Consider the following 13,180-nt stretch of genomic DNA (forward strand, 5'->3'; position numbering starts at 1 on the left):
ACTGTGAGTTTTCAATCGTTACGTTTTGTTATACTTTTTTAGTGTTAATCTCAGCAAAGACAAATTTGGTGATAAAAATCGATTTGTTGGTCTTTAAAAAAAAAACATACGTCATAATGTAATCTTCATCTGGAGATATTCATTCCCTACTGTAAAATATTGAGTTTTTGGTTGATTAATGTCGGGTGTGTCTGACGTACCGAATAATATATGATAGGTACATGTAGGTCTTGTAATTGAGACCGCCCGTGATACGGTCGGAAAATTTCGACTGCCAACGAAAAAGGATGGACAGAAAATTGGCCTTATACCAAGCTACTTATAGTCCACTTGAAGAGTTGTTGCAAGGATTCAGCGTCCCCATTCGGACGTGTCTGAGCACAACCCAATGGACGTTCCACTATCATTACTGCTAAGGATTTATTGCCGGTCAGAAGAAGACCTGTAACGACGCTATTTCTATAGTTACTCTAGTTCGCTAACGAATTCGCTTCTTGTTCCTTTGAATATAAAGGAAAGAGTTATCTAATATATATGTATATATATATATATATATATACACGTCTAAATTGAAAACAACGTTCAAACCTATGATTGCGTTGGATAAAAACCGCAATTTTTATACGTGTGCATGTAAAACAAATTTCTTGGTAGAGGGGTCTAAATACAGCACAAACAACATTTTCCAAAAGACCAAAAAGTGAAAAAGTATATTTTAACAAAACGCATTTGACTAACAGGTCGAACAACTGATGTTCTTAAACCCTGCTGACTGCCATTGGCTATTGCCAAATAAATTGATCACCAGATGTAAAAAATGGATCTTGCATATTAATTAAATACCAAACAGAAAACAATAAACTTACGGAAAAGATGGTATACCGCAAACATGAGGTGCACAAGTTTGTACACCATATCCGGATTTCGACATTTAATGTCTCTTCAGTGATGTTAGGGATCAAAACGGTATTTGGAAGGCCATATAATATATATAGGAACAAAATAAGAATGAAAATGCACCAAATATTTATATTCAATATGAATATTCACATATTGTCTATTACAACAACAAGTTGTTCAAAAATTGTTGTAATAGACAAAATGTGATTTTATATTTCATTTAAAAGATTAAATCGTTGTTTTGCAACAGACGGCGGCACATCGGGCATTGACTTACCATTTTATAATTTGTAACAATTATGATTAACCATATATTTATGAGTTATAACAAAATTATTTTTTATACATCTTTATTTAAGATGATCGAGATTTGAGAATGATATGAAAATAATAAAATATATATTACAAAAAAAAAAGTTATCTCAGGTCTAGTTATCTAGTATAAAATATATTCACTGGAAATAAACCCTTTAAAACACAAATCCCCGTTTACTCATTGCGAAGTTTATTTGCTAGTGTTTTTTTAATCTTTTTTTTTAATGATTTTATTATATTATCTTTTTTGTGAAAATTTTGAGTGGTTGAACATGAAATGGACACCGATGCTACAAAGAAAATTTGTTTAATGTCATCTGTTGCAATATATACTAAGTATTACACGTGGACAGGATGTTCCCCAGAAAATTAAGGTATTCAAGATAAGTTATACACACCCCAAGGGTACACGCCACTGTCATATGGAAAATTACTGGGTCACCAGTAAACTGGTAATCAGCCATGCAACTAATCAGTTGACTGACCATGCCACTACAATTTAAAAAGTTTGTCGTTAGATCAAAATGAAATATTTATTTTAATTTAAAATTGAAGAACTAAAAGGATTTATCATAATTATGAAAGCAAATGATTCAACAAAATCGGATTATTTCCCAAAAGATTATATATTTTTAAAAAATTTTCCGGGGAAAATAGAAAACTGTATCAGAGACATATATATATAAAGGGTCCCATCAAGGATTTTATAGAAATCCTTGGTCTCATGAAATGGATCTCACACAGACATGCATAATTGAAATTTATACATTGATTGATTCTGATTTCTTGAGAAATCAGGAGCGAAATATAACAAATATTTAGTTTTGATATTAAATTAAATTTACTTTTCCTCGCTATAATTCATTTGACATAACATTGAGGGATTTAAGGGTTTGTCCGTACAACGTTAGTATTTCACATGACTTATTTTCGCGCTTCGCCTTGAAGCTCATTATTCAGACTGTTTCAGACAAGATGATGAAAATAACATGCAAGGCACTTTTTTTTTCGATCATCGTGAAGTGCACTCTCCCCCTCTTCAAGAATTGTATATTTATAAATCCTCGTCCTTTTTAAAATTACCACACTCTTTGTGATTACCGTTATGCTATTATGCTAACAGTAATTAACCCGGGACTTGATTTACATGTAATATCAGGGGCGATTCTAGCCAGGATAAAGGGGGTCTTAATACATAGGCAGACCCAGGGGGGGGGGGGGCCTGGGCCCCCCCCCCCCCCCCTTTGGTGGGAAAAAATTGGTTGATTATACAGTGAATCGCTGAAGCATGACTGGAGCGGGCCCCCCTTAGATCAGTCAGCGCTCCTCACCCCCCCCCCCCCCCTTTACAAAAAGTTCTGGATCCGCCACTGAAATATATGTCTGCATTAAATCAGAGACATATATGTCTCTGATTAAATGCAATGATCGTTCACAAAAAGGGGAATCAAACCCCCGGATCCCATCCCCCTTCGATCCGCCACTGATTGTGAATATAAATATAATTGTTACTTAAAAGTCATAGACTAGTACTAGCTCCGAGCACCTGTTTTGGGATATATACAGCTAATTAACCGTAAATAACTGCGAGATAATGAATAACAAGTTGATAATTGTTTATTCTCTGCTAATTAATGTACCTGCAATTCACCCTGATTCATTTGTAAGACCACCGACACTAATAATATTACCTCAAAGTTAGAGGTTCTCCGTTACTGGGAACTTCATATCGGATCCGATCAATTTATTGGTTCCATTCCCCCTAGTAATAATGATCCATTTGCAGTGACGATGACAATCAAAGGTATACTCATTACTATTGATTTTGCATGATAACATACATGTTATGTCAACTCACTTCTCCTTCCTACGGCGTCAGAGAGAGAAAAAAAAGCCTTGCAATGCGTCATAATTATTTGGACTACTTCCATATGACTTTTAAAAAAACCAAACAATAGTTTATTTCACTGATTGAGATTGGACTGACGAGACATTTCAGCATGTGAAATCTTAATTGTTAGTCCAAGTACACAGTTATCATCCATTGATTTTCACTTTTTTACAAAAAGATTTCCTAGTGTGGACCATGTATTACTTTAAAATTTATTTATTTATATTTTTTATGCATAAAAAGTAAGTACAATGAAGTAGGGGGATGAAATTATTTTATTTTAGTTTGAGAATCACTCATGCTTCTTGTATGATGTCACCTTAGCCTACAAATTACCAAAAAGAAACACTTTTTTATTTCCTCTAGCTTATGTGTATGCCTTTTCATATACATGTAAAAATGTGTTACTGCCTATATATTGACCTTAAATGTTTTTCAGTCTTCCATGGCCTAATGGGACCTTGTTCTACTCATATGGTATGCTATAAGCAGATAAGTAACTTTCTTTCCTTTTGAAATACAAATAATTTTTTAAATATACATGAAGAATTTTTATATTAGCCGCTTCCCCCCCCCCCCCCCCCTTAATTTTGAAATCTCTAATTTTAGGCATAGGCCCCCCCCCCCCCCCCCCCCCCCCCCCCCCCTTAATTTTGAAATCTCTAATTTTAGGCATAGGCTCATATAAATTCGACTTTTGAAGAATTGAAATAAATCTGAGACAGCAAACGAGTATTGAGCTGCTTTACATTAAAATACATTATGTACATACATGTGACATACACAATTATATATAAATAGTTATAAAGACATTTAAAAAGCAATTTTTTGCAATATTTAAATTATGTAGGCCCAAATTTTGATAGTTAAACGTTAAACTTTAAACGGCAAAAAATTAACACCCAAAGTTCAAACTTATAGTCTTTAATGTATATATGCTATTGCCATGAAACTAGGTAAACTGTCTTATAATTCTCTTATCTTAGTTCATGCCAAGTTTGATTAAAAGTGTGGATATAGTGTATAACTTGCAAATTATTTTCATACTCCTTCCAAATTTATTGCAGATGAATAACATTTTTACCAGATATTCGGAATCCTTTGGTTTTATCCATGCAGTGCCATTAAAAAATTTTGCCCGCAAACCCCTACTTTTCTTTTCATATTTTTATTACATAGTTTAAAAAGCCATATTTGAAAATCTTATAAAATCCTTGTTATTTTTCCATAGCTTTTGAAAGAAAAAGGTGCCAGTGTTAAGTGTGAGAAAAATCTAGAGAGAATCACTTCCCGCCAAATTTTTAATGGCTTATATCTTAAAAACAAGCACACGGACCCTTCATTTTTTCTGTTTTTTTAGTTCCTTTGTTCATATTCTTTTAAAAAGCTTGTTATTTTGAAACGGAGTAGCAAACATCCTTAAGGCCAAACAAAAATATATGTCTGTTTATGGTTACCCGACCGACCGTCCTTTTGAGCGCCGACCCTAAGTCATTTTATTTCCGCCGTAAAAGCAAAAATTAACTGAACTCGTGTCAAAAATGAAGTTTGTGTTGCCAATAATATAAATCAATTGCCTGATACATCCCAATGTTCACAATCGTGAATATGACAGCTGTTATAAGGAAATTCGTGACTCATGTGATGAAATAAACACTTTGCCGCCATTTTTTCCCCAACCAATAACCAAGGGAAATAATCCAATCATTAAAATAACGGGTAAAATTGGCCAAGGATCAACTCAGACCACGACAAGACGAAACGGCATGACTCAAAATCATGTCGCCAAAAATTAAATGAAAAAATAAAATAAAATGGAAATACCGACCTACCTAGCCTTTTTTTTTAAAGTATGTTACCTTAAACAGACATATATTTTTTGGGGCCTAAGTAGTGATTTGGTATAGTTTAAAAGGTCAAATATTAGTATGTCTGTGAAGTTGTCAAACTAAATTAAAGACCCTTTAAACATAAAATTGTCCATATTTTGAGTTATAGCTTATAGATTTTTCTATTATGTTAATATGTCCTGTCCCAAAAGTAGTACACTACACTGTTAAAATCTCTTTTGGATAGAGCCAGCACAATTTTTTAAATTTTCCTTTTTGCTCATCGTTCCCGTTCCGAAGGAACAGTGCGATTTTGTCATCACTTGGCGTCCGTCGTCGTCTGTCGTTGTTTTTCGTCAACCATTGGCATCCGTCGGGTGTAAACTATTTCATACATCTTCTCCTCTACTGAACCAATTCCTACTAAACTTAAGCTGAATGATCTTTAGGGTATTTACAATAAAGTTTGTGTTTTGTTACATGGTTGTCATGGCTAAATATGAACATAGGGGTAAATGCAGTTTTTGGCTTTTATCTCAAAACCCAAAGCATTTAGAGCAAATCTGACACAGAGTTAATTGTTCATTAGGTATTCAAAGTTCTATCAGCCCTGAAATTTTCTGATGAATGTAATAACCCATTGTCATGATTGTTGGGTTGCTGTCACTTAATTGGTAATTTCAAGAAATATTTGAAGTTTTTGGTTATTATCTTTAATATTATTAATGATAAAGATAAACTGTAAACAGCAAAAATGTTCAGCAAAGTAAGATCTACAGATAAGTTTCATAACCAAAATTGTCAATGGACCTCTTAAGGAGTTATTGCACTTGAACGACAATTTTACACAATTTGTTTATCATGTTTTCTAACTTTAAAAAATCTTCTCCTCTGAAACTACTGAACCAATTCCAACCAAACTGAGGCTGAATGATCCTTAGGGTATTTAGAATAAAGCTTGTGTTTTATTTTCTGTTTCATCAATAAACATGGCTGCCATGTCTAAAAATAGAACATAGGGGTAAAATGCAGTTTTTGGATTATATCTCAAACACTAAAGCATTTAGAGCAAATCTTATGTGAGGTAAAATTGTTCATTATGTCAAGTTCTATCAGCCATTAAATTTTCAGATGAATCTAACAATCCATTGTTGGGTTGCTGCCACTAGATTGGTAATTTTAAGGAAACTGCAGTTTTTATTTTGTGGTCAAAATATTGGTATGACGTTGAAGTTGGCGGCGTCATCGTCGTCCAAAGACACATTGGTTTTCACACTCTAACTTTGGTTGAAGTTAATGGATCTCGATGAAATTTTACCTTAAGGTTCAATACCACAAAAGGAAGGTTGGGATTGATTTTGGGGGTTATGGTACCAACAGTTAAGGAATTAGGGGCCAAAAATAAGCATTTTTGTGACTTCCGGACATAACTTGTGTGTTAGTGTATGGATCTCTCTGATATTGTACCACAAGGTTCCATATCACAAAGGGAATGCTGGGATTGATTTTGGGGGTAATTGCCTCAAAATTTTAGGAATTAGGGGCTAAAAAAAAGGGGTAAAAAACAAGCATTTTTCTAGTTTCATGACAATAACTTGTGTGTAAGTGTATGGATCTTTCTGAAATTGTACTACAAGGTTCCATATCACAAAGGTAAAGCTGGAATTGATTTTGGGGGTAATTGCCCAAAATGTTTAGGAATAAGGGGCCAAAAATAAGCATTTTTCTAGTTTCGAGACAATAACTTGTGTTCAAGTGTATGGATCTCTCTGAAATTGTACTGCAAGGTACCATACCACAAAGGGAAGGCTGGGATTGAGTTTGGGGGTAATTGCCTCAAAATTTTAGGAATTAGGGGCAAAAAAGGGGCAAAAAACAAGCATTTTGCTAGTTTTAGGACAATAACTTGTGTGTAAGTGTATGGATCTTTATGAAATTGTACTACAAGGTTCCATATCACAGGGGGAAAGCTGGGATTGAGTTTGGGGGTAATTGCCCTTAACGTTTAGGAATTTGGGGCCAAAAAGGGGCCAAAAAACAAGCATTTTTCTTGTTTCCAGACAATAACTTTGTGTTCAAGTGTATGGATCTCTCTGAAATTGTACTGCAGGTACCGTACCACATAGGGAAGGCTGGGATTGAGTTTGGGGGTGATGAATCTTAAGGGGGTTCAAAAAATTTGGGGGGATTTTTTTTACTTTTTTTCCTTTTGTTTTCTTTAAAATTTTCCATTTTAAATTGGTTATTTCTGATTTATATATAAAAGCAAATAATAATGATACGGTTTGAATGGGTAAATTAGAAATTTTTAAGTTCTTAGACCACATTCATTTTGTGAGCCTCTTGTTTTAATTGCCTCTGTAAGTAATATATTAATTTGAAATTTTGACGACAGACACATACAGATTATACTGTTAACAATATTTCAGAGTTTAATGTTGTCAAGCACACAAATCATAGAAGAATAGTTAATCACGTCATTGTTGTCCATTGAAAAATTAGTATGAACACAATGAAAAAGTACGGGAATGTTTGTTTGTTAAACTATTGACCGTGGTTATGTCTTTGAAACTGTTGACTAGCAAATAGTTTGTGAAATGAAATAGCACAAATATTTCATTCTTTTTTATATCATGGTATATAGAAAAACACATACTGATGTATAATAATAGTTATAGTGACTGTCATTAAATTATAGTTTTTTAAAATACCTTTTTTAAGTTTAGGGCAAGAAATATATAGAAGATAAAGAAAAATATAAACAATTACAACTGTACAGTAGAAATGATCGGCAAAACAAGATAAACAGAAGACAACAAGGCCTAAATGGTAAGACCACTTCTATATAATAAAAGTGATTGCCCTTGAATGATGACTATTATAAAAATAAGAAGATGTGGTATGGTAAATGAGTTATCTATCCACCAGAGTTCAATGAAGTGGATGCAAGCAATTAAAGACCAATGACGGCCTTCGATAATGAGAAAACCCATACCTTATAAGTCAGCCAATAAAGACCCCAACAGGAAAAGATTTAAACAATCCAAATTAGTTTAAAGCCAATAAAAAGTAATAAAAAAATCATGTCTGTGAGCACTCCATCTAACCATAATCTAGGACAGTGGTTCAAATAGCACAACATATGAACAAACTGTAAAAACTGTTGCAAGTGGCTCAACTCATTATCACTGCAAGGCACTAAAACGACTGATATTAAGTCATGGACACAAATCACTGAAATAACAGAACTCATAATCATGATTAGTAGGAATATCAAATTTAAGTTTCTCAAAATGTTCATATTAAACATGATAAAATAAGCTTATTTCATATTGCTGTTTTTTTCTCAATTTATATTTTGTGTATTTATAGGTGCAGAGACTTCTTGGTTTTCATGATCATCAACAGATCAATACAGAAGAGGAAACTTAAGGTTAATACTTTTCTACATTGTGTGCTAATTGGATTAATGTGAAATGAAATGTGTGCATACCTGGAAAAAGAAAATAGGAAATTTCTACAAAATGGCTGTAAACAAAATGGAGTACAATCATAGATGCACAAGAACACAATTGTGTAATTGCAACAACCTGCACTGAAGGATTAGGGAGAAATATTTTTTTGTCGAAATAAACACCTGCTTTATCCATTCATGTACATAGCTCTGTCATATCAACTATATAGAGGAAGATGTTTGAAGAACAAATTGCAAAAATGTATTCTCTACCAATTGAAGGAAGATGTCTGGTGGATGGAATTATTTATGCACTGAACTGTTTTGTAGTGGATTGAATAATTGTACGCAGCAGAAAAGTTAAATTAACATGAAAAGTGGTTATTTTATTTAATCCGCAAATATGAGCACAATATTAATAACATCACAAATAGTATGATATTCATAGCGTTTTGCTTATTATTGTATTGTCTCAAACAGCTAGCCTATTGTTTTTATATGTCATGTTACTCATCAGTGAACATTTTATTAAAGTTTTAATTATCTTTTGTATCAATTATTCAGTCTCAGGAAAAATTATATTCATACTGTTTTTACTGTTATGAAATTTTCATAGAGGAAAATTGAATAAGAGAAATTTCCATAGAGGAAATTTGGAGAACAATGTTTTCCTTAAAGGAAATTTGTGGTCTTGAATTTTCCCTCAAGGAAAAGTGTTTGTCAAAAATTTCCTCACAGGAAATTGCTGTTGACAAAATTTCCTCACCGGAAAAAGTATTTCCTCAAAGGAAAATTTGAAGCCGCAAATTTCCTCACAGGAAAAAGTATTTCCTCAGAGGAAAATTTGAAGCCTCAAATTTCCTCAGAGGAAATAGAATTTCCTCAAAGGAAAATTTGAAGCCGCAAATTTCCTCACAGGAAATAGAATTTCCTCAAAGGAAATATTAATGCAGCAAATTCCCTAAGAGAAATCTTTTTCCCTTGAGGAAAATACAATTTCCCTTAAGGAAAAATCTTTTTCCTTCAGGGAAATTTGATTTCCCTTGAGGAAAACTACTTTTCCTCTGAGGAAATTGTTGAAAAAAGGGGCATAACTTTTTCAACAGTGGTGCTAGAGCCAAAATTTTTTAGGACAAATATCAGGGAACCAATACCAACCAAGTTATCAACTTCATTTTGACTTTACTCCAAAAATTAAGGTGACAACTTTTGCACTCAGCGGAAGTGCAAACTTGTCCCGGAGACTGTTTGAACCTCTGTTGGATATTTTTTTCCCAGAACTCTTTACACAATACTGTTTAAGGCACTACTATTTTTACCATGGTGACTTCAAGAAACACAGGAATCCATAAGACCCAGTTCCTTTTTAGTATCTTATGTAGTATGTGTGCCACTCCTACCTGTCAAGACGCAAAGCATCCTCTAGCATGGAAGCTCATGGTAGTTAACAAAATCAACAAAGCCCTGAGATGTTCAGTAAAGCAGTCAAAGAAGACCATGTAGGGATATTTTAATGTGACAATAAATGCCTCATGGTAATGACCACTGTATCTACAGTGAAAACTATTGTATTGTTAATATGACAGTAAATTTTTACACTGTTTAATCATTGTTAATGCATCAATTTTCTGACTGTATCGATCTTTATCTACCAAAGTTAGGCCTAGAAAAAAAAAATTGTTTGGTTCGGGTAACCAAACCCTACCTTAAAAAAAACTCTAACCGGTCACCCTAATTTTTTTTTTAAGCATTGAAAAAAAATGAAGAATTGAATCAATATATCTTCAATGAATGACTGAAATTGAAAACAAAATAATTACAAAATTAGACAACGTATAAAATTGTATATATAAATGTGCACATACTGTAAAAACATACTATAAAGCCAACTTCTGGAGTACTATCAATGTCGGCATACTTAATAAAAAAAAAATTTTTAAAAATGCCTGCCTATCCCACCTAAATTTTTTGGACATGTTACCCGAACCAAATAACTTTTTTGTTTAGGCCTTAATTTATAAAGTTCAATTATTATTTTCTGTCATTAAATTATGACAAAAATCAATATCTTTTTATTATAAAACTCTTTCAAAAACTGCTGTTACTTCTGAAAATAATTTTGAAAACTGTAAATTCAGAAATTATTGCGAGGTTTTTATTAATGGGAATAATGTGACTGGGTGAAAATCACAATAATAAGAGCTCGCATTCTTATATCTGATACATATATCTGTATGCAGATTTTCCAGAAATCGCAATAATAAATCTTGCATTGTTGTCCATTCTTCTAAAATTGCAATAATACATGCCTGCAATAATTTCAGAAAAAAAAAAAAAAAAAGAATTAATAATAATCACAAATGTGTACACATATTTCTCCACCTTTGCAACATCTTATAAGATTCTAACAAATAAGAAAAAAACAAATAAAAACAAACACAAAAGAATGAATAAAAACAAATTAAAAGTAGACCGTACTTTGACCTATAATGGTTTACTTTTATAAATTGTGACTTGGATGGAGAACTGTCTCATTGGCACTCATACCACATCTTCTTATATCTATAAAGCATTATAAAAAAAAAAACACAAAGAGAAAAATTAGTCAATAATATAAATTAACAAAGACTAAACACCATCTTAATTCTAGAATTGCTATGGTGCTGTATTGGTGTCATCTCATTGTTGGTGTTATTGTTCACATCTGGTCTTTAATGGATACATTTTTTGGTTGTCTCATTGGCAATCATATCACATCTCCTTAATTTTATGTTATTCATATTATTTTGTAGCAATATTCTGCAATGAAGATAGACTGGAGACCAGCTGTTTTACTGCTATCCTGTTTAAGTGTTGCTTTGTCACAAAGTAAGTTACGACATATACTTATATATACAATGTATATATTGGGATCTTATTATTTACATGACTTTTAGGCAAGCAATAATTTTACTTGGTGTAATATAATGACATTACCAGAAAAATCTATTAATTGACTTAATTTCAACTAAATTAGTTTTACACATACATGTTTGTGGAAATGCCCTATATATATATATATATATGTCATTGGCGTCTTGTCTTGGTTATTTTCCCCGATGTTTTTATTATTGCAAAATTGCGAAGGGATACATGTAACAGGCTTGTGATAACGTTGAATAACATAACTTACCCTTCTTGGTCACTGGGGTCCAGTTTTTCTGGTGAGTAAAAATCTTTTTAAACAAACATAGGGATTTTCTCGCTCTGTTGAAGACCCATTGGTGGCCTTCGGCTGTTTTCTGCTCTTTGATCGGGTTGTTGTCTCTGACACATTCCCCATTTCCATTCTCAATTTTATTGTAGGTGTCTCAAAAATAAAAACACATGTTTATATGCAGCATTTCCAGAAATCATAATGATTAATCTCAAACATTGTCCATTGTTCATGATCATGATGATCAACAATCAGAATAATTATTGTGAACCAAATGAAACTTTTCCACAGAGTCAACTCATATTGTTCAATCTATTTAAACTTTTGTCAGTTCTATAGTACCATTCAATAAATACAATAGCTATAGTTCTCTGTTTAGTTTATTTACTGGACCTTTGAATTTCTTCTAAGAGAAATCTATAACTCTTGATTAATTTACCTGAGTAAAAAATCATCTTCTAAATAGATGAAAATACATATTTCAATTAAAAAAAATGCATGTGATGTTGTATTTATTCAATATCAATAATATTTTTTCAATCTGTTCAATATAAACACTGACCTAATCATTAAAAGTTGACCTATAGTTGTTAAATTCTGTGTCATTTGGTCTCTTGTGGAGAGTTGTCTCAATGGCAATCATACCACGTCTTCTTATTTTTATAAGCACATTTTGCAAAGTGGATCACAGGTCCACAGTGCTTTAAGGGCCAAGGGAGAACTATGGTGTTAAATTGATAACCTTTTATTAGTCCCCTACCGAAGAAGTCGAAGGGGACTTTAGGTTTGCACTCCGTCTGTCTGTCCATCCGTCAGTCCGGCAAATCAGCTTTCCACACTTTTTTTCTTCATTCTTGAAGATATTGATTTGATATATATTTGTATATAGTTTTATCTTGACAAGTTACAGATCAAGTTCAAATTTTTGTTTCGGTCTGATAATTTTGTGCAGAGTTATGGTCCTTGGACTTGAAAAATTCACTCATATAATCAGTTTTCCACACTGTTTTTAGTCATGCTTGAAGATATTGACTTGATATTTTCTTTTTGTTTATACCATGACAAGTTATAGAACAAGTTAGCATTTTGTTCCAGTATAATGAATTTTTACCCGGTAGGGGACTATGTATTGCCATGCAATACTCTCAGAATGCTTGTTAGATTAGAAGAAGTTACATGTAATTCAAAGGATTAATAATCTCATCCTATTGTTCTAAAAACTTGGATGGAAATAATCCAATCATAAAGCCCATTGTCAATATCAAAGTTTTCTTGTACAAGTATTTGATGGTTTTTTATAGTGACAACCGTCAAAGCAAACTTTGATCAAAATCTTTGACAGACTTTCTTAGAATTTGGATTGACTTTGATGGGAATTATCCAATCACAGTGCAGTTTTTCTTTGTCTAAGTTTTTGATGAAAAACTTTGAAAGTGACAACTGATGACTTGAACAAAGTTTACAAAACTTTGACCAAGTTTTTGATTGAAAAACTTTGATAGTGACAAGACAACAGATGACTTGGATCAAGTTAACTTCGATAATGACAACCTGACTATAGTGCAGTTTTTTATACGACCGCAAAAAAATTTTTT

General features: G+C 32.6%; 1 protein-coding gene across 2 annotated transcripts in view; it reads left to right on the forward strand.

The window, feature by feature from the left end:
• Window positions 1–13,180, forward strand: part of LOC127727918 (integrin beta-PS-like) — a 116,158-nt gene that overhangs the window by 11,942 nt on the left and 91,036 nt on the right. For both annotated transcript variants that reach the window (XM_052235068.1, XM_052235069.1), the window contains exon 2: window positions 11,182–11,257. In XM_052235068.1, the coding sequence (XP_052091028.1) occupies window positions 11,194–11,257 (64 nt within the window). In that variant the 5' untranslated portion in view covers window positions 11,182–11,193. The remainder of the gene's footprint in view (window positions 1–11,181; window positions 11,258–13,180) is intronic.

Source organism: Mytilus californianus, unplaced genomic scaffold, assembly GCF_021869535.1.
Source record: "Mytilus californianus isolate M0D057914Y unplaced genomic scaffold, xbMytCali1.0.p SCAF_2, whole genome shotgun sequence".
NCBI lineage: Eukaryota > Metazoa > Mollusca > Bivalvia > Mytilida > Mytilidae > Mytilus > Mytilus californianus.